The sequence below is a fragment of the Poecilia latipinna genome, unplaced genomic scaffold (assembly GCF_001443285.1).
Source record: "Poecilia latipinna isolate Pla-1442-1.1 unplaced genomic scaffold, P_latipinna-1.0 Scaffold1008, whole genome shotgun sequence".
Lineage (NCBI taxonomy): Eukaryota > Metazoa > Chordata > Actinopteri > Cyprinodontiformes > Poeciliidae > Poecilia > Poecilia latipinna.
In genome coordinates, this window is record NW_015113624.1 from 27060 (window position 1) to 51863 (window position 24804).

Below are 24804 nucleotides of genomic sequence, written 5' to 3' on the forward strand. Positions count from 1 at the left end.
ATTCTGTATTTATTAGTTATTACAGCCAGAAACTAGTAATCAGGCCTGAAATTTGGATGAAGCGATGGACTCAGATCTGAACCTTCAGAGACACATAAAGGTAATTACAAAGTCGGCCTTCCGTCGCCTGAAGAACATTTCCAGGATTAAAGGACTGACGTCCAGAACGCTGCTGCTGGCATTCTCACTAAAACCAGGGAGAGAGAGCACATCACCCCACTACTAAAGTCCCTACACTGACTCCTTGAAGCTCAGATAATAGACTTTAAAATACTTCTGTTAGTCACTGAATGACTCAGCAGCAAAATATGTAAAAACTTGTTGTTGTTGTTGTTGTTATTGTATCCTCAGAACCAGAACCAAACATTGGGAAGCAGCAATCAGTTTTTATGCAGCACAAATCTGGAACAAACTTCCAGGAAAATGCAAAACAGCTGAAATACTGAGTTCCTTTAAATCAGGGCAAAAAAAAAAAAAAAAAAAAACGCACCTGTTCAGAATCGACTTTCATTCAGAATACCTGGAATATCGATCAACATGTTGGATGTGTATTTGCTCCATGTTTTTGACGATGGCATTTGATAAAATGTAAAGCTCCAGGACGTCACCTTCGGTGAATGAACAGTGAGATATTTTCTGCAAATTTATTTTGCGTTTCCAAACTGAGGAAAATTTCTGATTGACAAACAAACTGTGTTTGAGTCTGAAGCCTGAAAACTTGGATCTGGGAAAGTCTTGTCGGCATTTTGATCATTGAATCACTGTGACATACAGCAAGGATATTTTTGTAGAATTTACCAGTGGCACAGCTAAACCTACCAGAGGGGGAAAAAAATGATCTTTTTTTTTTTTTTCAATCTCATAATATTCATTAGACGTAGTTGAAAAGCTGATGAGAAACATATTTTCATTGGGCTGACTCTGTGAACCTGGTTGGTCACATACCGTACATGTCCTAGGTAAAACTCTCCAGTTTTATGGTTCAAACTAAAACCAAAACGACAGGTAATGTCTTTCACTCTTTATTTTATGAAAGCACAAACACATGGTTTCTGATTGTTGTTCATATTCCACTGATACCTGAACTTCTGAGGCTCCAGCAGAAACAGGAGCTCACCTCTGAGGTGATGCTTGATGACAAACTCACTTACTGAGACACGGAAAGACTCGTTAAACTTTAAAACCAATCGCAGCAAAGATAAACCTTATTTTACTCTCTGCCTGCCTGACCTGCTGTGGGAGTTTGACATGCAGGGCTCTGCTGATGCTGACACCAGACCTCTTCTCGAGGTTGCAACCTCATTTTGTAATAGTTATAGTACATCGGAGAGCACTTAATTATTTCCCCCCGCTCTAAACAGCGTGTGCTCACCCCATTTATCATGTCTCACTTCATGTTTCAGGTTTGGGAGGCAGCTACTACCAGAATGAGCGTTAGGGATGCTGAGCTGGAAGCCAAAACTCCTCCAAACTCTCCAAAGTCTAGTTCAGTCTGCGTTCAACTACGTTTCGTTTACAGTGCCTTGGAAAAATTCTCAAACACGTTGAATTTTCTCGCAGTTTGAAGCTTTTGTTGGGATTTTTTTGTGAGAAATAAATATAAAGTAAAGCATATTTGTGAAGTGCAAGGAAAATGTTTTTTATTTTTTAGATTTTTTTGTCCTTCATTTGCATTCGACCCTCTTTTCTTTGATACTGCAAAATAAGCTCAAGCGCAACCAATTAGAAACTTTTTTAAAAAATCCATGTAGGTATTAGAAAAGGGTTGTTTTGTGTGAAATGTTAAATGTTATCAGGGAGCCAGACGCATATAAAATCTGTAGGTGTCTGCAAAAATACTTTAACAACATGTTTTTAAGATGAACTGAAACAATAGAACATTAAATCAAACTTATGTGCATTGTTTTCTAAGTAAGCATACTGCAATAGTAAAAAGATTTTTATGGTAGCGCTGAGAAACTACTACACAAACATAAAGCTACATTTCAAGAGGGAATCTGAAACTAAAGTATCGATCTTATCAAACTAGTTCAGATCTGATACTGATATCGACTTGGTATCGATAGTTTTGGATCGATACCGACGTAAAGATTTCTCCTGAATGGAGAAAGCAGTGACATTATGCATTCCAGTCCTCAGTTCTTTTAAAAATATTTTCAATAAGATATAATCACCTCTTAAGTCAAGGACACTGATACTTTATTGGGATTAAGCTAATTGGACGAGTGAAGAAAAAATCTCAGATGAACATGGATTACGACAGTAATGTGACCATATGATGTAGTATCATATTTCTCCTTTTTGACAGGGATTATTATGGATCTTTCTTTGTTAAATTGGAATGACTTTCAAATAAATTAATTGAGCCAGAATTTCACTTAGATTTCATAACTCGTCTTTATAACGAATCAATTTCCCCACGTTTTTAAGAAAGTTCTGGAGGTTCTGACGCCTGCTAACACGAACAGATCGCTTTGTTTTGGTAGCTCAAAGTGTGTTCATTAACAAGGAACTACTTGACTTTGGTTTTCCAGCAAACAAAAACTGAAAGCATTGGCTGCACCAAATGATAAGAACAAAGATTGTTGGGCTCCTACAGTGTGGAAAGATTTGTAGTTGATGTGGATCAATGAACACCTCTGATGAGAAGTGATAGAAAAAGGGAATTGTAAGTAAGGCAGAGATATGTCAAGAGTAATAAAAACTTGTGCAAAAAGCAGCAGAAATCAGCAGTATGACTTTCACGTCTCCTGGATTTCTTGTGCACCTGCAGAGCTGCGAGAAAGATAATTGGTTCCAGCAGACAAAGAGACGAGCGGAACCCGAGTGACTTGTTCGCACAATGACTTATCTTCAGCTTCTTAACCTGTTTATCTCTTTTTCTTTTCACTTACTTTTCAAAAAGAATTTTCGGAGACAAAAAGAGATCAAACCGGGACAAAACTTCTCACCTCCAACGACCCAGATCAAGTTTTTGGATTAGCCAACATGTATCTTCAGCGTTGTTCATTTTATGAGAATCACATTTTTAGAGCGGGGTCTTTCATAGTTTTCTTTCAAGGTGAATAAATATTTAATGCTGACCTCAGAGCAATGCAACGTGATTTAAGGGTGGATTTCAGGGGAATTTACTGTTGCGTTCATCTTCTTCTCTGTGACATCAGACGCAGCTCGTTTTTGGCATGTGATCTGAATAGTATTACTGGAAAGAATCTCAAAGATTTCAGTGTTTCTTTGTGTGTTGCATAGTTTGGTATAACGTACAGTGATAAAAGTCTGTAGCCTACTTCTTCAGAGCTTTAAGGCTGAGAATGGGTTTTTACCGCTTAGTCAAATGTCTAATGCCATGGCATCACATTGATGTAATCCATGCACTCTTGCACTATGTACGAAGGTCAGATTAATGTGACTCATTTTATTTTATTTATTTTTGTTTTTAGAAAAATACAAGTTCTCTGATAGGGGAAGCCATTCTGTTGTTCTAAAAAGAAAAACAGGACAGGTCTGTTTAGACTTTAATAATGTTCTCAGATGGAATTCGATTAAATATTTTCTCACGCAAGAATAAAAGACATAATATTTATTTATTTCAGCTGTCAATACATTTACTGAACTTAACACCGTGATTTGTTGATATGCCAATAGAAGTCAATCTTTGAAAGAATGGCACCACCTTGTGGTAAACGTCTGTTATTACACAGCAAAGTCTTCAATGGGTTGTAAACCAACCTTTCTAAATTAAATTGAAGTCTCCTATTGGTTAATCGGAATAGTAACGCCCCTTACTTATCTCTGATTGGTTCCTTGAAACTACCAGTGGAAGCATGTTTATGTGAGCATACTTTCGTTAGCTCGATGATAGTAACTGAAATTCGACAATCAACAGGTTAGTAACTTTGGTCTAATGTTGTTATTACAATTAACACTTCGTAAACTATTGGAATTGTTTGCATTTAAGGCGTATAAAAGTATTAATATATAATATTGTAAACAGTTTTAGTGACTTCTAGTTAGCATTTAGTTAGCAATGTTTCGGGTTTGGTACTTATATTCTCTTTAGAATACTTTTCTACCGAATGAGCAAAAAGATGCCGTTCCCTAGTGCTGCAGTTCCCCAGTCGTCGTCAAATCTCTTCTGTTCTGCGCCTCACCGCAAACTCGTTTTAAATGTGGCGGTTTGCATCATTAGTGAAGTGACGACGTGGGAGGCGCAACATTAATCCTCAATATGATGTTAAGCAGGACTCCATAAACAACAATGGTGAATAATGTTTATTTTTAAGCTGACTTTAGATGAGAATTCGAATATTTTTTGTACTCTAGCTAGTTCGCTATGAGCGCCTCATACCAATATTTTTATACAGTATGTTGCCATGGTAACAACCACGAAGCCATAACGATAACTGCGGTCAGCGCTGACATTAGCTAACGTGATAACCGGCTGTTTTCATTTTAAACGCTTCGGAATACAAACACTAACGGAATATTAACGTTTTAATTTTTTTAATTAAACTCATTTGTTGTCGTTACGGACTGTTAGAAGACACCGTGTCGGGAGATGAACTGCAGTTAGCACCTCTGAAACCTGTCGTTAGCATTGCTGGTATGTTTTTTTTTTTTCTGTCACCCAACACCGTCTTCCAGTAATGAGACACTACACCTAACGGGCATCGTGGCCTCTTTACATGGGAGTCGATTACCAGGCTGTAAAGGCACAGAAGCTACTTCGCCTTAAATTCGCGCGTGGGGACCAGCATTAGCTTTATCATCAAGGCAAACCAAAAAAAAAAAAAAAACGGCTCGCGGCACTTCTAATCGGCTTTTCTGCGTCTTATTTTTAGGGATGGGAAAGACGCCTGTGGTGACCCCTCAGCAGCTAACGAGAGGAAGGTAGTGACGGTTAAGGAGCGAGGTTGAACTGCCGTATGCAATGAAGAAGTTATTGAGCTTTACTAAGAAAAAGAAGAACTGTGGCACCTCAGACAATGTCAGTGCACTTTCTGATGGCTACGACCTGAAAGACAAGGATCTGGGGAAGATTCACAAGGCTGTCTCCCAGGGTGATTTGACCAAGCTGAAGCCGCTGGCTAAGAAGAACGATATCAATCAACTTGACAAGGAGAACAGGTAATCCTCACAAGTTTCCTGTAAAGTATAACCCTGCTTGAGCTGTCTGGTAGATTAAAGTAAAGCTAAATTCGTTGTACCTTTTGCCAGTCTGTACTGTCCTTATCCAACCTGACCAGTATGCTTTTTATATAAATCTTGCAGCACTAAGTAAATTATGCATGTATCCCAAGATTTTATGTGGAAAACAACTGTTAGAATGGCCTGTTAATGTAATACAGAGCAAATTACATTTTTTTATTTTATTTAGATCTTTAAAAAAAATGAATCAGGTGCAAAGGTTCCCTGACCTCTACTTAATTCCCACTTCCCATTTAATTTCTAAGCTTCAAGAGCATCGGAAAATTTAAAAATAATAAGATTATCTTAATTTATGCGTCAATGCATAGTTTTAATTGAACTAAAAGGAGCATTTTAATTTATTTATTTATTTTTAAGTTTTGATGAGTAAGAGGATGAAATCATCCAATTCAGATCCCTGGTTGATTAATTAACTTGTCTCTATTTATGACTTTCTAAAGATTCTTAAAAGGGTTTGTACAAATGTTCGATGTTTGGTGTTTGCATGATTCTGAACTCTTCTTCCCTTTAACAGAACTCCACTTCACATTGCGTGCGCTACCGGTCATGATGAAGTGGTTCAGTTCCTCGTTGATAGCAAAGCCAAACTTAACCTGCGTGACAATCAAAACAGATCCGCCCTAATGAAGGTAATCCTGCATGATGACACTCCGAGAGACCGGGAATCCTTTTCTTTTTGGTGTTGAATAATTGGATTTATTTATTGCACCCCTGCTGAACATGCGTAAAAAGCCTTAAAGTAAAATAATCTTTTGCATAATCTGACACTCTTTTTTTTAATTGTTTTTAGAACAGTTTTTGTGTCTCTTATGCTTTAACTTCAGTAACATGCACTCAAATTAAAGGTTGGGTTTCTCAGTACAAGATTACGCTACTGCACTACAGGTTTACTTCATAATTAAGGCTTTCTATACCTTGTCAGTTGAAGCATTATGACATTTTGCCATCTCCTGTGTCATTACTGGCTATTGTTCCAGCCCTCAATTCTTAATATATGTTCATTTTTATTTATTTTTTTGTTTGGTTAACAGGCAGTAGAGGGCCAGCATGAACGCTGCGTGGCCATATTGCTGGAAAATCACGCCGATCCAAATCTTGCAGACGCCAACGGCAATACTGCCCTCCATCTAGCAGCGAACATCCCCTCCATTCCCACAGCGACACGTCTGTTGCAGCACGGGGCAGAAATTAACGCGCAAAACAAGGTGATTGCCGTATGAGTTTATGCTTTCTGTCAAAAACGAGTATTTTTATTTTTTTTTCAGAAAAGTGTGTTTTAGTCACAGTTTCTTGAGATTTTGTTCACATTCACGGCAAAGTGTTATTTCCATTTCATCAATGTTGTTTGATCTGTGATCCAGGAGGGGTTCGCCCCATTGACTGTTGCGATCCGTGAAGACCGTATTGAAATGGCCGAGTTTCTCCTAAAAGAGTCAGCTGATGTGAATTCTCTTGACCACGAACAAAGGCCAGTACCGAACAAGAAACCATTTGTCAGTCGCGGTTGATGACGGTAGTACGTGTCGAACTGTTGAAAGCTCTTCTGCTGACACTGATTTCACTTTCAGGTCCCCTTTAATGCTAGCTGCCAGCAGCGGTCAACACAGTATGGTAAAGCTTCTCTTGCAGTTCGATCCAGACATCACTATTAAGGACAAAAGAGGGTGGACAGCTGATGACTGCGCACAAAAAAATGGCCATCATAGGTAAGGTCAACTCAAAAATGAATACACATTCATGGCAACAACAAAAAGCTGTTTCTGTAATTTAGGGCTGCAACAAACAATTATTTTTAGTTATCTGTTAATCTGTCGATTATTCTGACGATTAATCGGTTAATGTGGTGAAAAAATGTGCACATTGTACAGATTTTTCATTTAATCACTGAATCCTTTGCAATATACAGTATTGGTTCTGTTTTGGGGACTGGTCTGGAACATCTGGAGATGATTGCTCTGACTGATTGATCTGACTGATCTGTTTTAAACAACAGATCAGATGTTCCGATCTGTTTTACAGATCAGAACATCTACAACAACTCTGTAAAGAAAACTGAATAACATTAAATATAAAAAGTGATGAATTAAAGTATTTTTTTTTTACATTGAACTGAATTATAAAAAACACATAAGGAAAGAAAGTCAGTCAGCAAAGAACATGCTGGGAACTTTTACTAAGTGACTTTGGGCCAAATGTCCACAACAATGTAAAAGACTATCTGCAAATATAATTTTTATGCTGTTTTTAAGTTTAGTGTGCAGCTACTTTTCCACTTTGTTCCAGGTTCTTTTCCCTTCATGAAAGAAATTACATTTTAAAATGGACTTGCATTTTCTCACATTATCCCAAAGTGCAACAAAAAAAAAGTAAAAACAGGAGAAACCTGTGGGTACAGATACACTTTCACAGCACTGAATGTGGTTTTAAAATCTCTTTGAGCAACACCAAAACTAACAGTAATCTATATTTTCATGCTTGATATGAGCACCGTGGCATTTTGAGTTTCTATTTTTTTTCCTCACTTCCTTTTCAGTTGTTCCCTCCTAATCACAGAGTATGGGACCAAGAGGACACACAGGGCCTCAGTATCATATCCAGGTTCATACAAGAAGAAAAAACCACCGAGCATTCCCTTCCATGATCCAGAACCAGGCTTTTCTTTGGGAGGACCAGCCACTGATAAAGGTGGTACACACTTATTTTGGTTAGATAGTGAATAAGTAAGTTTGACTGACTCCCCTGTATGACTGACTGATCATTTTATTTATTCCTCACGCATAACCTCTTGACTGGATCTAGAGCTTGGGACAAATGAAGCTGGGGGAGGTACTATGCTTAGATGAACTTTGTTAGCAGAATTAGTTTGCTTTCCATTGTAACGGCCAGATTTGAGTTACTATTAAGATCGGGCTCCGTCACACATGGTGCTAAATACAGAGCTAAACACATTGGCTCACTTTCAGTCTCTAGATGTGAGTCAATGAGTAATGTGTCAAGGAGGCCGATTCTATTTGGGGGAAAAAACACTTCTGACATTTGTATTTGCAAAAAAAAAAAGTCTAGTAGATTCCTTTCATTTCACTTTTATTATGTAGTTCTGTGTGTTGGTCTGTGTATTATTTTAACTTTAAAATCACAGTTAAAGTTGAGAAAATGTGAAAACATTTCAAGGTATACGAATTTCTATAGGGCGCCTTAAATGCTTTGAATCTTTTTCACGTCGGAGGAATGTCTTGGTAAATTTTCTTTAGACAAAACATTAATAAAAACGTATTTCTCCCTTGTGGCAGATTTAGAAGACAATTCGTTGTCAGAGTCAGTCAGTCGGTAAGCAGAGTTTTCTTGTTGCATTCGATAATTCCATTTTGCGACTTGATTTTCCTGACTGTAATCGTTCTTCCTTCCTTAGAGCTTCTAAAAGTGCTAATGACGAATGGCCCTCAACAGAAGATGATGATGACTCCTCTGCGGGAAAGGTTGGTGAGGCTTATATTTGACGCACAACAGCCTTATTTATTTATTTTGTTCAAATGTAACTTCCATGTCATGTTTTTGAACTTTAGAAACCACTTAAAGTGAATCTAAGACGATTTTTGGGATCTAAAATGGGAGAAGGTACCAAGAATCTTTTAGTCATTTGTTACTAATTATAGTAGTTTGTGATTGTAATCTGTTATCCCCGTTTGCCCCGTAGCTCCTGTTCTACCCGACACTTCCCTAAGTGACACAGAATCAGAGCCGCTACGTAAAACTAGTGTCCCAGTAGATTCCTCTACAGTTCCCACCCTTTCCAAATCACCTCTTCATATCTCCAGAAAGGTAAAAATGTAGTAGTAAAGCTTTACTGTGTGCTTTTGTAACGGCTTTCTGTTCTTTTGTTTGTTTTTTTCCAAATGCCAAAAAACAAGGAGACAATTCAGCTGAAAGGGGGAAAGGAAAACACTCAGAGCAAAATTTAAGTGCTAATAATTCTCAGGAGGAAGGTTCTGATGGAGAGGACTCTGGAGAAGAAGTAGAGGAAGAAGATGAGGAGGAGGAAGAAGATGAAGATGATGAGGAGGAAGAAGGTGAAGAGGATGATAGTGAACAAAGCGATGAAGAAGAAGAAGATGGATCTGAGGAGGAGGAAAATCACAGTCAGAACTGCTCTGCAACTGATATCAGAGCTGATACTCAAAACTCTCCCCACAGTAAATCCTCTCTGAACGCTGAGACTCCTGTTACCGTCAGACACGAGGTCGACAAAGCGGAGATGGAAAACGCAGACGTCAACAATCCTGACGGTGCAAAAACCTCTGCAATGCCAGCAACATTAGACGTAGCAGGTGATTGCATTGTGTCTGCCATTAGGGTGGAATCAAAGCTGTCCGATGAAGAAGAGAGCGTTGCTAAGGAATGTATGAGGTCATCAGACCAAGCATTACATTCAAATCAAATAACACAAGTCCCATTCCCCCCCGAAGCAGCTCAGTCACCCGGTAAAGTTAAAGAAGCGGAGTCAGACAGAGAGACGGAAAATGATGACAAGGATTCCATGAGCGACGGGACAAATGGTGTCGACAAAGTTTGGAATGACAGTGATGATGAGGAAGGAAATGAAGCAGAGGGAATTGGTGGGAGCACTTTGATCACTTGTCCTGGGAAGCTGTTAGCCGACGTCGGAAAGAATGTCAAGTCTGACGCGGAAGACGATGCTTCGTCAAGCAGGGAACCTGTTGAGGCAGGTAGACATAAATCCTCATGGGGCTCTTCAATAGAAGGAAGTGATGTTGACATACCCAAAGAGAGCGAGGCAAACATTGAGGTTCTTCAACAGGAAAACGATTTCCAACCTCCAGATATGCAGCTGGAAGCAAAGGAGGAGCAGCCTGATACTTCATGGGATTCTTCAACACAATTCGTCTTAGCAGAGCCAGATATTGATGACCCGGGTTTACCAAGTTCTCCTCAGGCCAAAACCAAACCAATTGTAGCAACTGCAGTTGAATCCGATTGGGATTCCTCTGAAGTCGATAACCAAAATGACACTGGTGCTCAATGTGAAGTAGCATCACTAGGTTTAAACGAAGCAGACAATGAGACGAAAGAAACGCACAAGCGCTCCTTGCAAGAAGAGGAAACAGACAGTATTGAGAAAGAATCCAATGACCCCTCCCCTGTGGTGTCGGTAGCGCTTGAGTGTGAAGACACAAAAGGCCCAGTACTCTGTGATGATGGCGAGCCAGCAGGATCTTCTTCAATAAAGGAAGAAAAGTCAGATTCCGAAAATGAGGAAGGGAACAGTAGCAGTTGGGATGATGATCATGAAGAGGAGAGTGACGAGTCAGACAAGAAAGAAGCAGAAAAAGCAAAAACAGATAACATTCAAACTGAAGACGATACCGAAGAGATTCCATATTCCTACATCGACGGAAATTATGAAGCTGAAGACGAAGCCAAAGCTCAGGGAGAAACGCTGGTCGTCGATGAAAATCAGAGTAAAGACGTTGAGTCGAGTGAGGATTCTGATAGCAGGCATCAAAAACTCCAGTATGACTTTGCCAGTGCTACAGCCAAACTGCTTGATGTTGGAGGTGATTCTGCTGGCTTATGTGAAAAGTCAGTTGATGAAGGTGAAGCTAGACTAACATCATATGCTCCGCTTGAAACTGAAACCGCAAGCGTTGCCAGAACAAGAGAGTCTTATGACGAAGATCAGAGAGGGAAAGTGGTCTTTTCCAATTCACCCATCCAGGATGATGATACCGGTGGACAACATCAACTTTCAGAGGTCTCTGATGAAGCGTTACCCCAGACTGACATTGATGATGTGGACCTAAGCTCATCCGATCGATCTGAGAACACAAGCCTGAGATGGCACGAGCTAAAAAGCACCGACAAGCCTGGTATTCAGGTAAAACAGGGATGTTTGGTTACTGGGTGTCAAATAAGATGGTTTGCATTCACATTACTTCTGCCAAGACCTTCAACAGTTGGCTAAGTTTGCAAAGCCTAATTCTTGGTTTGTGCCTATTTGTTTTATAGTTGTGAACTCAAATGTCAGTGAAATGTGGTTTTAAATACATGATCTTTTTTTCTCTTAGAAACAAAATTTTACTGAAGATGAAAAAGACAATGACAGAAACGGAAAAGATGAAAAAGACTCATCAAATGCTAACAATAAATCTCAAGACAGTGGGGACGTCCATGATGGAGTTCCGACTGTCCCCAAAGTAGAAGTTGGTAAAGATAAAAAAAGAGGTATGAATACTAACATGGAACTACTTGGAAAATTCCTAACAGTCGATGTAACCAAAAAGTTCAACTCGGATGTCAAACTTGATTCAACTGAAAGTCCAAGTAAATTAGTTCTTTAGAATTTATCTGGAAAAATGTATTTGGAGGATGCTAAGTTCGCTAAATGTTTGCTTATCATGAATATATTTCTTTTTGCTTAAGAAGAGTCATGATTTATTTTTATACCACAGATTTTCAGTGATCATGTTTCGCAAACTGACAGTATTGTTGCAATTGTTACAGCGCTCTAGCGTTCGAGCATCAGTACATATCATATTTGAAATGTGTTCTTGATGTATTAAAAATAAAAACTCTATACTAATTAATTAAAATTTCTATGTAGACTTCCGGTTAGAACTGGGTCTGAAGAAAGGGGAAGGAGACGAGAGTTCATGGGACTCTGAGGTATAAACAAATATGTTACTGAACTCCTGATCAGATGACTGCTCTTGTTTTTGTCGGTCTTAAGTATTCAAATTTATTTGTAAATTTCAGTCAAACTCTGAACTTTCCAATGTACCGCATAAGGAAGAGCCAAGGCTGCACAGCCCAAATAAAGAGGGAGCAGCTCCTGTGGAAGATTCACTCAAAGAAGGTAAATGTATACTTTTATTATTTTTCACTTTTCTTTTTGAAGGTTTCAGTGTTTTTTTTTTTTTTTTTTGCTTCTAGATGCAATCAAGTCATTCCAGGCAACATTCCATGCAGCACAAATCGTGTGACTTTATCTATTTATTGTTACAGAAACTTGCACTTTAATGAACGGCATTTATCCTTCTTTTATGTTTGTCTAGTAAAAGTTATAAATGCAGAATGTAAAGTGTGTCCCTTTGAACAAAACCGTCCCAACAGTTTGTTACTTTTCTTTTTGTAGACGTGTTTTACATTCCTTCTTTTTTAAGAGGGGAAGGAGGGAGTAGGATGGCAGAGATAGAGCCTCGCAAGAATGTAGGCATGCCACAAGGCAGCCAGGGAGAGGGTACGCCTGTCTTCAATCCCTGCTAATCAGAAAACTCACCATCACATCATTGTCGCATAAGGGGATGCATGCAGCATTCACTGTACCTGCTTGATCCTGTCAACTCGCTATAAAGTGCAGAGCACTCTAAGTATTTTCAGAACTTAGAGTGCCTTGCAGAAGAAACGCAAAGCACAAAAGTTCAGAACTTGGGGAAGTCTTGAACTTTTTTGCCTTTTGTTACAGTACAAGAACAACCTTTGTTGGATTTTATTGGGATTTTACATGACAGACCAGCACAAAATGTATTGTTTTTCATTTTTTTACAGCACGATTTTTAAACCTACAACCACAAAATTTGAGTCTGGGGAAGAGGGTCACCTTCCAATAGAGCAACAAGCCAGAACTACAGTAGAAGGGTTTATTTCAAAGCATGTTCATGTGTTACAAAGGCCCGGTCAAAATCTAGACTTAAAACCAACAGAGAATCTGATCCAGAACTTGAAAATTCAGAGACACTATAAACCACTATGACTACCCTTAAAAATTACAATCTTAGGAGAAGGCATAGACACATACTAAAAGATGTTTAATGTTGTTTTATTTAAGCCAGACATAGATAGTTACTTCCACTCTTGTCTTCAATCACTGTCTGCGTTGACGGCCCCATTAGTGACCTCTATTAATCTGATTGTTCGTGCTGAAACTTATTAGCCTCATACTTTCAAGCCATGTTTAGAACTGAAGAAGCTGACTGGATGAGAAATGAAACATTTTTATGAAAACTTAGAAGACGTCCCACCACAGCTACAGAATTCCCAATAAAATACACTGAAGTTTGTGGCTATTAAGGTTAAAAAAAAAATAAACGAAATATGAGGTAACTGAAGATAGCTGTAGGTGGCTTGTTTTAAAGGAATGTTGTGATTTAAACTCTACTAATCTCAACCATCGCTGAACTTGTGTTCCATTCAAATAAATCAGTTTGCATGGCGATGCAGAAACATGCTAACCTCCAGCTCATTTGCATGGAAATGCTTCTAACAGTCTCCTAACTGCCTGCATCATCTGGATTTTCTGGATGCTTCCCGGAGAACTCTGTAGTTGCCAATTAAAATCACATCCCGTCTTTTTTCAGATGGAAGTGACAGTAGGGACAATCAAAGGGAGCTTCCAAAGGAAGACAATCCTGTACAGAAAAAGGTACATTTAACAGGTTGAGACACAGAACTTAACTGATATGTGCTACAATTACAGTGCTGTGTCTTTTATTTAAAACAGAAAGAAAGTTCTAAAGCGCTCAGTGTTTTGAGCAGCCACAAAGGAAATGTCAACATAATGGACGAGCTTGGTGTCGGGGATGTAGATGATCTTGAAGGTAATGTTTTTTTTGTTGTTGTTTTTTTTCTCCAACAAAAGACTTTTACTCTATTTTTTGACTGATTTCCATCAAACAAGCTACAACCTGTAATGGTTTTAGCATAAGAGTGAGACAATTACTCATCAAATCTATAATCTGAGAGGTACTTTTGAAAGATGATTGCACAAAGTTCACTCTATAAACCTCTGCTTCAAAGCATGATAGTGTTGTTTGTTTAGGATTTGTTTCAGGTTTATGTTCTCCTTACCATGAATCTACAACATTCACCTGAGTCATTGTTGAAGTTCTTTTTGCTTTAGTGTGAATTATTGTTGACTTCAACCAAAGTTTTAACATAAAAGAAAACAACTGCTGATGAGCAACCGATTAAAAAGCCTGTGTTCTTTACATGCGGCACTGACTTTTGCATTGATTTTTCTTTCTGTCCTGACCCGTTTTGAAGCAAAAGATGCAGCTCAGTAACAGTAATGAGTTCAGATGTAATCACTAAAAGCTGTATTTGCATATTTTGCTTTAGACTGTAGCTTAGAAGAGTAGAAGAGAAGAGGGGTGTAATGTTTAACTTGACATAAAATGTATTATCCGTGGCTCCACAAACTAATCTTTTTTTTTTATTACTTGACTTAAAGTATCTTATGTTCGTGGTGCAGATGGATCAGACTGGGATTCTACCAGCAGTATCAGTAAAAGAACACCACCTGGGTTGAAGTTTCCCTCCTCTGGCCAAGAGGAGTTTCAGAAAGACGGTATTTCTTCTGGTGGTGGACAGAAAGAAGATCGTGGTCTTCCCAGAACCTCAACACCTAAGAGGAGCAGCAGCTTTGGGAAGAGTCTACCCAGCACGCCCTCCGTCTCTGCTCCGCTGCCCCAACCTCATACTACTAAGATAAGTTTTCAGACGACAGGCGACGAAGAAGGTAAGTTGGTGACTTTTTTTTCTATCTTGTGTGTCCCCAGTACAACATATGCAACATGCGAGAGTTTTTATCTGTTTCTTTGTCCTGCAACCAGATTCAGATAGTGAGATAGAAAAGACTAGAGGCTCTCGAGAAAATTCTCCAACTGGCAATCGGCGACGGTCGACGCATGAACATGGTACAATTTAGTTGTCCTTTTTAAGATTACCTTTATTCGTGCACATGCCCAGTGTTCTGGGTACTGACTCCCATCTTCTCTCCAGGTGCTGCTGACCATTCTCAGGGGACAGAAAACACTCAAGACAGTTCAGATTTTGAAGAACACCAGGAGAGGGTGAGAAATGTTGATACAGTTGTCTCTGCCTCCTGAATTCAATTTTCCTTTTCAGCAACATCGTCTCCAGCTTAAGCGTCTTTCTCTTTCTAAAAATACATGAGCAAGTCATATTGGAGAGAAATGTTATCACATTCTTTGGATGCAAGACCTTGATGACTTCTAATTTGGAATAACTTGGAACATTTTTAGCAAAAGCAGAATGTCTTTTTTACAAGGTATAACTAGCTACCTAAATGTACTAAAGTGTTGCTGGCAAGAAGCAACAAATGTACAATATATTTGTTAAAGTATTTTGAACTTTCTCACTCTGTCAAAAATTTGTAATGTGAACCAAGAGAGTGTATTGCCTAAATTATTCATTGTACGGAAAATGATTGCAGGTTTTTGAGTTATGTCTACCAGTTTTGCAATTTTAGAGATGGAAAGTTTTACCCAGTTTTCATTACAAAATAGACAGTTTGAACTAGGGGTGCACCGATAAATCGGCCCCAATTTCCTTAATTTTGGGTGACTGGTCAATACTTAACCGAGAAACCTGATCACATCTCCACATGGGCGTAAACAATAATCACCGTTATATTTAGTGACTTTTCAGACTAAAAACAACGGTATCAGCAAAAATCGGAATCGGTTCACCCCTAGTTTGAACATCTCAAGTGGATTCTATGTCTGCCTTGTGTTCTGGATATTATATCAAAACCTTTGTTTTTGCATTTCTGTCTTTTTTTTGTTGTTTGTTTTTGTTTGTTTGTTTGTTTGTTCTTCCTTGTCAAATCACATCATCAAAGGAGAAAGATGATGCAGTAGATGGATGTGAGTTCAGTTTGAACAACTTAGGCCATGCAGGCTCTGACACGGAGGAAAAGGTAGGTGGAGATGCGCCGTGGGAGAAGCGTTACGAGAAACTCTGGGTAGAGGTGGAGAAAAGGGAGGTAAAATCCACCTTTAAGAGTGTCACTGGGGAATTAAAGGAGAAGTTTGGTGAACTTTTTGAATCAAGCCGTTCTGTGAAAACCCCCACGGAAGACGCTTCTCCTGCGTCCAGCTCTGCGGGTGAAGATTCAAGTGACGAGGAAGAAGAGGACATCGTTCGCCCCACAGCCAGAGCAAGAAGTACTGTTCTTCTCACCATCCCTGAGCAGAGAGAGTCAGGACAGGAGGAGTCTATGGTAGAGTCACCAGGCAGCTCCTTGTGTGAAGAAACGCTACCGGACTGTGATCAGGATGTTAACAATAGCTTTATCCATCAAAAGTCAGCTTTACTCACAGCTGATGTCGAGGCCAATGCTTCATCGCAGCTGAACGCCGCACAGGAAGAAAGCGAAGACGATACCGATCGCTACAGCAAACCTGCTGCTTCAAAGGTTAACGGCAAAGCTCTGCTCGCTACTGACTCTGCTGGCCGTCTACATGAAGCTGGCTGGTCCAACGCGGGCTCAGAAGAGAGTCTGACGTCTGAGCCAGCCTTGCAACACAGACGTCCAGATGTCTCTAATGGAGAAGGGCCTGAAGAAGAGGACATGATGAGGTTTAACCCTGAGGTAGGAATGCTGGGAGTTGTATTCAAAGCAAAGGCCCAGCCCAAGAAAGCGACATAGGATTGCTGCTTCTGACACAGTTGCTTCTGGACTTCATCTTTCTCTCTCTTCCTCAGTTTATTCAATACCTGAATACGTTTCTCTTCCTCCTTTCAGTTAAGGCTCATAACATTATGACCTTATTGTTGCAGTTACATGTTTATTTCTTGTCCTGTGCTTCATTTCATGTAGATCTGCTTGGTTCACTTATACCCATCTTGACTCCTTGCCATTCTAACCAACCAGCTGTGGACCCTCAAGTGTTTTCTGAACAGCTGTGTGTAGACAACGTCATTTGTAAAAGTCAAAAACTGCAATTCTTTTGATTAGATTTATGCAGGGTGTCCACACAGCCTTAAAAAAATCTTAAATTTGTGAGTTTAAAACTAAGGCCTGAAAATGTCATCAATTCATTAAAAAAGGTTAAGTTGGCCTTTAATAAGTTAATCACAGATTTTTCAAAATACCAAATCAGTTACATACATATAATGTACTGTGAAATATCTGCAAGTGGTACAAATTTTCAGACAAAATATGCTAGTGACTGGCCAGCTAATCTAAGACTATCTGTGGTCCACATTTGTGTGCTTTTTTTTGTAGTCTTGTGTCATACGTGTGCTTTGCATGTGTGGTTTACACTGAAAATGTTTGTGTCAAATATGTGTGAAGATTGCATGAACAATAGTTCTCTTTAATGCATGGAATGAGTTTTATTTTCAGTTTTGGTTTCCCATATTATGCATGCTGTGTGTTCGTTTTTACAGTTATTCTCATAAAGAGTTTTTATTATCCAAGTTTTTTGGTGTATCGATTTTATAAGGACAGAATAAGAAAAGGACAGGCAATAATCTACTATTTATATGGTCATTTTATTGTTTGCAAAGAAAATGACAACCAGCAATAACACGTAAATGTGTGTTGGCTTCAGTAAATTAATAGAAAAATTGGGTTAAAATTGAGCAATAGCAGAGTGGATATTGTAGCTCAAATTCTTAATTTCAATTATTCAAGAGTATTCAAACTTCTTGGGTTAGTTTTATATTCTTAAGAAATAAGGACTTATTCACATCCCTTGAGCTCTTTTGCATTTTGTTGTAAACCAACCACAAACCTCAGTGTATTTTATACGATGAAGAAAACGTGGGGCAACAATTTAATAATAATCCTTAAAATGAAAAACCAAAAACTCGCATCAGTGAATTTTTTGGTCTTAAAATGAATGAAAAACTTTTCATCTGCATCGACGGCCTCAAATTTGCACCATTCTCTAATTGTGAGCTTCTTACAAAATCATTGTATAAATTATTTTTTCTTTCCATTTCTAAATTACTCACTGGTTTATTTTGGTCTATCACTTAAAATCACAATAAAATGCATCAAAGTTTCTGGTTGTGATGTGAAAAGGCTAAAAGGGGTATAGTTACTTTTCCTAGGTACTGCAGTTCCAATAGACTCTTAAGTAGAAGGTATTATTAAGGAAGTAAGTCTGGTATTAACTGCATTACCTATTTTTCCCAGGTATTTTTCCTAAGTTATTAACTCCGTTACCTATTTTTCCTAGGTAATGCAGTTCCAATAGCCTCTTAAGTAGAAACAGCTTTAAGGTATTAGGTCTCCAGTGGGCGGGGCGACGCTGAATTATGTATGATAAAGAGCACGAACACGGATCCGAATTGCATGTTAAAGTGCAAGCCTCGGCCTTCCTCAGCTGGACCATTCTCTCCTGCCAAGTTCATAAATCTTGTATGTTTTTTTTTTTTTTTTTTTTTTTTTTAGATGGCCGGCAAAGCAACAGGAGCTATGGCGCCGCATCGAAAGTCACGCATTTCCCACGATGGCAGTGAAGCAGATGGTTCGGAGAAACCTGGGACCAGTGTATGTTTAAGTTTGGTTCAAGCTGGAAGATCTCATCAGGAATATCAGCTTGATACCAGACAAAGGTATGCATGTCGCTGCTTCCCAGCGAAAATACTAATTTGAAATAGCCATTAGGAATTGGTCTTATATTGAGACTTTATGTACAATCTGTCTGGTTGTTTTTTGTTTGTTTTTTTCATTCTGTGTGATTTAACATTAGTTTTTAGGCAGTTTTTCAGTGAAATGTGGGAGGAGCTGCCACATTTCTTTGCACCCATGGTAAAGATGTGTAAGAAAAAGCCTAAAAATAAATGTGTCATTTGACTCCCAACACTCGCACTGAGCAACTAATTGCATCTTGGTTTCGCCCAGTTTCCATAACAACCACTGAGTCGAGATAAAGTTGGGAAAGAACTATTCTGTGTCCTACTATCACAAAAATAAACACGTTGAATTAAAAAAAGAAATCTACTGGAGCTTTGGTTAGATGATAGGATGAAGCTTCATTTTTTCAGGCTTTCTACACAAGGTTTGCCAAGAGTGCAAATAATTCTGCCTGGCCCTTTAAGGGGGTTTTGTTTTGTTTTGGTGTGTTGGTTTCACTGTGTCCTTTCTTTTTCATTTCAACCAAAGGCCTCAGTCAGTCACAGTTCAATGATTATCAGGTTTATTGCTCTCCATAACACCAACAGAGCTCCAGTCGTGCAGAGCTGCAGTGGCATAAAGCAAGGTGCAGAAGGAAAATTACAGCTGGAGCTGATGGTCCATTGGGCCCGGCAAAGTGGAGGCCCGCAGGCCAACATACAAGTTAATCGAGCACCCTCACCTGAGGTTGAGGAAAACACTATAAGTGACATATCGGACGATGAAGGAGACAGGTATACATGCAGGACGCCACTTTCCCACATCTCTCTGCGCCACTAATCTATTTGGTGTTATTAATCTGAACGCTAGTTACTGGAAACAAATCTCCCTCTCCAAAACTTGTGGTTGATAGGTGAACAGACTGCATAAAACTGTTAACTAGGGCTGCAACAGACAATTATTTTAGCAATTGAATTTCAATTGGGTGAATCTAAAAATATGTTACTTGAGGGTAGGCCTGTCATGATAACACATTTTGCTGAGCGATTAATTGTCTAAAAAATTATTGCGATAAACGATAATATTGACTAAGAATGCATGTGATTTCCTGCCATAGATAGAAACACTATATTTTCAAAAGAACACATAATACTGGAACTGATAAAGTAAATAAACAAAACAATCAAAAACAAAAATAAAATTGATTCTCAGTCTCCATTAACAAAAACATTACTTAAATAAAAACTAAACAACATAAAGCCAAAGTGGAAATAAATACTGCATTCAACCAAAAGAGTGCAGATTATAAAGTTTGTATACTGTATTGGCCTTTCAGTAATCACTAGATTTAAATAGAGACGACGGGCACATCCAACCACCTAATGCAGTAGTTCACACTACACGATTTTTTGCCCCCATTTTGCCCTTATGACAATCTTAGATCGTTGGCCGATCTAAGATTCTCGCTGGTGATTTCGTAACCAGTCATCCTGCAGTGTGTGGTGCCAAATCAGGGGTTTTCCCCGACTGGGAGCTTAACGCTGAATGTGACAGGTAGCCAATCAGAAAGCACGGATTCTCCTCGTGCTTTCTGAGGGGAAATTACGGAGGGGAATCCCAAACAGCTGACACGGCAACTAATTTATCGATTAGATAAATTAGTTGCCGATTATTTCAATTGTCGATTAATCAAGAGTCGATTAATCGTTTCAGCCCTATTGTTAGCATAGTGTGTGGTAAAAGTATTTGCTGCCTTAAGCTTTTCTTCTGTTTTTGCTTTGCTTGTTTGTTTGTTTTCAGGTCACCACCGAACTTTTATTATTAAAGACAACCTGAGTAAATACAAAATTCACTTTTCATTTAGTTAAAGTGTACCTAAAGTTCTCTGAATAGCTAAGAAAAACAAAGCTTCCAAAATGCTTTTACAAGTTGTTGCTACTAAGGATGACACAATCAGTTTCAGAGGCAATCGTCAACGTAGGAACCAGGAGGGTTCAGATAACATTTTTCCCTTAAAGTGATTATTTGAAAACTGCATTTTGCATTTACTCAGGTTATCTTTCTTTAAGTTGTGAGGGTCTGAAACATTTACTTTTGATAAAAGCATACAGGGGGCTTCTTTCAACTTTGCACATCTAAGTTTTATTACACTGCAGAAAATAGACAAATATTCACAATATACAACAAAAGTACTTCCAAAATATATCTAAATCTGTGTTTTTTTATTGCTTTTATAAGACATTAAAATGTCAAATTTGCTTTTATCAACCAAGTCAGAAATATCTTGCGTTACAGCAAAAGCTTGCAATTGCTTTCTCAACAATATTCTGCATTATATCATTACACCTTCAGTATTTTCACTATGTTCGTGCAAATCTTTAGAATTACTGTTTTTTCCTCTTGTTTTTGTTTTTGTGTTTGTGCGGCTCAGGTCTGCGACTACAGGTCAACAGAAAAGCAAGGTACAAACAACCAGATCGACTACACAAACGAGAGTTGGATTTGAAACAGATACGGGAATAATTTTATCGTCATTTGTTTCTTTCCAGGTCCAGAGTCTCGAAGACTTAAGCGTGCCTGACGATCTGGAAGAACTCACACAGTCGTCCGACACAGACGACGCGGACTCACAGACTTCAGGCTACTGTAATGCAGCCTCCTTCAAGCAGAAGCTGGAGTCATTCGCTTTGGGTAATAAGCTTGCGCAATACATGAGGAGTTATTTACTTTTCTTACTTTTTGTTGCTAAATAAAAATAGATAATCTAGTTTTACAGACAGACACAGACAGATGGATTTGTTGGCACCCGTGGTGAAGCTGTGTCTTAAAATAATTGCATTCTTTTATCGGAGCAGAATTGAACTGAACAGTGTAGATATTAAATTTTAACACTTTTAATACCTTTAATGACATACTGTTTTACCCATTTCACAGGTGGCACAAATTCTAACCGTCATTTTAATGGATGTATCTGAAGCCTTTTTAATTATATTTGAGCTTTTTAAAATCAACTCTTTTGTTTAGCCGTTCACTGTGGGCGGTGGATCAGTTTGGTGGCCTGCATCCAAAAAATGGAAACAGTTCATCTCTTGGTCCAAAACACACGGCCAAATCAACGACGGGTTCACCAGATGCTGAGTTGACCTTCTTCCATGACCATCTCACTGTATTTCATCCCCCAGATCCCACAACTACGGCAAAGATACAGAACATTTTCCACGAGTATGAGCGCTCCATTCAAAAACTGCGAAGTCGCCATGGGTATCTGTCGGAGAAGGTGAACCAGCTGGAAGCGGAAAGAACGTCGCTGAAGGGCTTACTGGAGGAAGTCAGAGACGCTAGGGCTCTTCTGGAGCGCAACCAGCTGGAAATACAGACTGAACTCACAAACATCAAGTGAGATTTTTTGTTGTTGTTGTTGTTGTTGATTTTTGGGCTAACTTTGAAATGGTTTCCTCTGGACTTTTTATTAATTTTTTTTAAATATATATATTTATTTACTTGCTCTCTTTGTGTTGCACATGGTGTGAAGATTCCAACTGAAACAAGAGCAGGAGAATCGCCAGAATGCCTCCATGATGTACGACACCACCAAAGACAAGCTGAAGCGGGTGGAGGAGCAGCATCAGTTTGAGGTCCAGGACAAGCTGAAGGTGGAGCTATCACTGAGGAACATGGAGCTGGAGATGAGAACGCTCGCCAGCAACATGAAACAGGCACTTTGTTTTTATCTGCCCAACTGTTTAAGTTTTTTATTTTCTGCTAGAAATGGAGATGTGTGTTATTGATTAATGAGTTAATCTAAAGTTGATCGATCGACTATCGATTAATTGGTAAGCAGCCATTTTCTTTTTTCTTGTATCAAAAGAGATGACCATCTATATTCTTTATGCTGAATATGGAAAAGTACATCTTTATATTTTTGTAACTTTTTGTGTCAGATGTGTTAAATACTGACTGAAAAATCAGCGGAAATTGCAGATTTTTTTTATCTGATTAATTGTCAGCATAATCAATACAATAACTGATGACTAAAATAATTGTTAGTTGCAACGCTGTTGCATCCCTTGTTAAAAACATGTTGCCTGTTGTTAATTACTGACTGAAAATCAATAGAAATTGCCAGGTTTTTTATTCGATTAATCAATTAATCATCACCATATTTGATTACTAAAATAATCCCTGGCTGCATCCCTATTTGCATCCCTCATTAGATATATTATGTCGGTATTTATGTTGCCACGCTCTTTGCTTGCATGTGTGTATGTGATTCTAACGCCTGTGTGTGATATGTTTAATGCTCAGCTTGAAGAAGAGCAACATGAGACTCAGAAGTTGCTGGTTCAGGAACGCACCTCCCGGGCCCTGCAGGAAAATCTGCTCAACAATCACCTCCGAAAGCAGAGGGAGATGGAGGCGGAGCACAGGAAAAGCATGAGCAGAAGCAACGAGGTGATCCTCTAACTTTCAATCCGATCATCTCAGGATTGTTTTTTTTTTCCCCCACCCAATACTGTTATTTGTTGCGCTTTTTTAAAACACAAAATCCAGACGGACTTACGGTGATGTTTTTGTTGTGATGCGTGGTAGGCTCTGTCTCAGCTCACCGAGGCCGGCGACAGGGAAAGAGAGCTGCTTCGTCAGATCAGTTCGCTGCAGGAGCAGCTGACCACGATAAAGTCAGACTTAGAACATTCCCAGGCAGACAGCAGTCTCAAAGAGAGCACTCTTGTGGAGGAGAACGAGGCCCTCAAGGAACAGCTTGAAGACATTCGTCAAGACCTCAAGCACAGCAACGAAACTGTGACCCAGACCATGTTCGCTTGCAACAACCAGATATCGGCCCTGAAGACCGAGTTGGTGAAAACGACGAGCCAGCTGGAACAAGAACGACAGACTCGCGAGACGCTGGAGGCCGAGGCCGAGTCGACTCGGTCTCGCTTGGCCGCGGCCGTGAAGGAGATCGAACTTCGCCTGGCGTCTCACGCAGAGACAGAGAAAGCTCTGCTGAGAGAGAAGGAAGAGCACCAGAGACAGAAAGATCGACTCACAAGTGAGTAGAGAAGTCCTCTGGTCTGCACATACAATTTTGCAGAGCTGCAGCTAACAGTTATTTTAGTCATCAATTACTCTGATGATTAATCGATTAATTGGATAAAATGGAATTGGCACTTTCTGGGAACAACATATTTACAGCCAAAGAAAGACCTTTTTTTATCTTAAATGCAAATTGTATCTATTTTTTGTACAGTTTTGGCCTAATTACTGCTGTGAATATGTTGTTCTTTCAGCAAATAACCTTTTTGAGTCTGTAATCTCCAGTTCCAGTTAACGATTAATCGTTAACTGGAACACCTGAGACTTTTTTCTGGAGGAAAAATTAGTTGACATATTTTTCACTTAATTGATTAATCATAATTATTAAATTGCTAAATTAGTTGATCATTTTATTATTAATTAAACAATTGACTCCTAAACTAAGATTTTTTTCAATTAATCAATTAATCACAAGTAATCGTTTGTTTCAGCCCCACAATTTGTACTCTAAGCATGTAATATTGCTTTTTGCTTACTTGCCTGCAGTGAGCATTTTACAATTATTGTTTAACCTGTTTCTCCTCCTAATGTAAACCACATCTCTTCTCTCTGTTTGTAAACATTGATGCATTTTATTGCTTTTTTTTTAATTTTTTTAGATGAAATAACCGCTCAGCGCGAGGCAGTCAGCAACCTGAAACAGAAGCTGACCAAGGCTGACGCCAACACAAACAGCATGGAGAACGAGATCCATCGGGTCACTGCGCAGCTGACGGAGAAGAATCTGCTGCTGGATGCCCTGCTGAAAGAGAAGGACTATGGGATGGCGCGTGCCAAGGAACTCGAAACTGCCCTGCAAGCAGAGAAGGAGCTGTCTAGTCGCAGCATAGCGCGCCAAGAAGCAGCGGAAGAACGCCTCGCCCATGCCCAAAGCGAGACCATGTTGCTTCGGCAGCATCTGGAAGAGGCCCAGAACCAAGCCGCCGCGAAGGAGCGCGCCATGACTGAAGCCCAGCAGCGCTTCAGCGACATGCTGACCAAGCTGCGCGCCGACTGTGAAGAACGAGTTCATCTGGTTGAGGAGAGAAACAGGGAGCTCGCCAGCAAGGCTGCTGAACTTCGTGATCTGAACCTCAAGTTAGAGGAAGAGAAGAATCAACGAGAGGCGAGAC

The 24804-nt window shown here is 39.3% G+C and overlaps 1 protein-coding gene across 5 annotated transcripts in view; it reads left to right on the forward strand.

Annotated features, from left to right (window-relative positions):
• The first annotated feature begins 3804 nt into the window (after window positions 1-3804).
• ankrd26 (ankyrin repeat domain containing 26) overlaps window positions 3805-24804 on the forward strand; it is a 31371-nt gene continuing 10371 nt past the window's right edge. The window contains exons 1-31 of one of the 5 annotated variants that reach the window (XM_015050744.1): window positions 3805-3886; window positions 4842-5127; window positions 5723-5837; window positions 6240-6413; window positions 6570-6676; window positions 6777-6914; window positions 7742-7893; window positions 8008-8034; window positions 8499-8535; window positions 8618-8684; window positions 8772-8823; window positions 8903-9027; window positions 11292-11448; window positions 11828-11889; window positions 11980-12079; window positions 12359-12463; window positions 13581-13645; window positions 13724-13820; window positions 14453-14740; window positions 14835-14918; window positions 15004-15074; window positions 15866-15943; window positions 18431-18594; window positions 19204-19389; window positions 21027-21057; window positions 21145-21286; window positions 21778-21991; window positions 22128-22311; window positions 22901-23047; window positions 23186-23648; window positions 24292-24797. In XM_015050744.1, coding sequence (XP_014906230.1) covers window positions 4931-5127; window positions 5723-5837; window positions 6240-6413; window positions 6570-6676; window positions 6777-6914; window positions 7742-7893; window positions 8008-8034; window positions 8499-8535; window positions 8618-8684; window positions 8772-8823; window positions 8903-9027; window positions 11292-11448; window positions 11828-11889; window positions 11980-12079; window positions 12359-12463; window positions 13581-13645; window positions 13724-13820; window positions 14453-14740; window positions 14835-14918; window positions 15004-15074; window positions 15866-15943; window positions 18431-18594; window positions 19204-19389; window positions 21027-21057; window positions 21145-21286; window positions 21778-21991; window positions 22128-22311; window positions 22901-23047; window positions 23186-23648; window positions 24292-24797 — 4335 coding nt within the window. In that variant the 5' untranslated portion in view covers window positions 3805-3886; window positions 4842-4930. Of the gene's footprint in view, window positions 3887-4401; window positions 4604-4841; window positions 5128-5722; window positions 5838-6239; window positions 6414-6569; window positions 6677-6776; window positions 6915-7741; window positions 7894-8007; window positions 8035-8498; window positions 8536-8617; window positions 8685-8771; window positions 8824-8902; window positions 9028-9260; window positions 11102-11291; window positions 11449-11827; window positions 11890-11979; window positions 12080-12358; window positions 12464-13580; window positions 13646-13723; window positions 13821-14452; window positions 14741-14834; window positions 14919-15003; window positions 15075-15865; window positions 15944-18430; window positions 18595-19203; window positions 19390-21026; window positions 21058-21144; window positions 21287-21777; window positions 21992-22127; window positions 22312-22900; window positions 23048-23185; window positions 23649-24291; window positions 24798-24804 lie in introns of those variants that run through there. The other 4 variants (XM_015050746.1, XM_015050745.1, XM_015050747.1 and 1 more) reach the window with 4 other exon arrangements.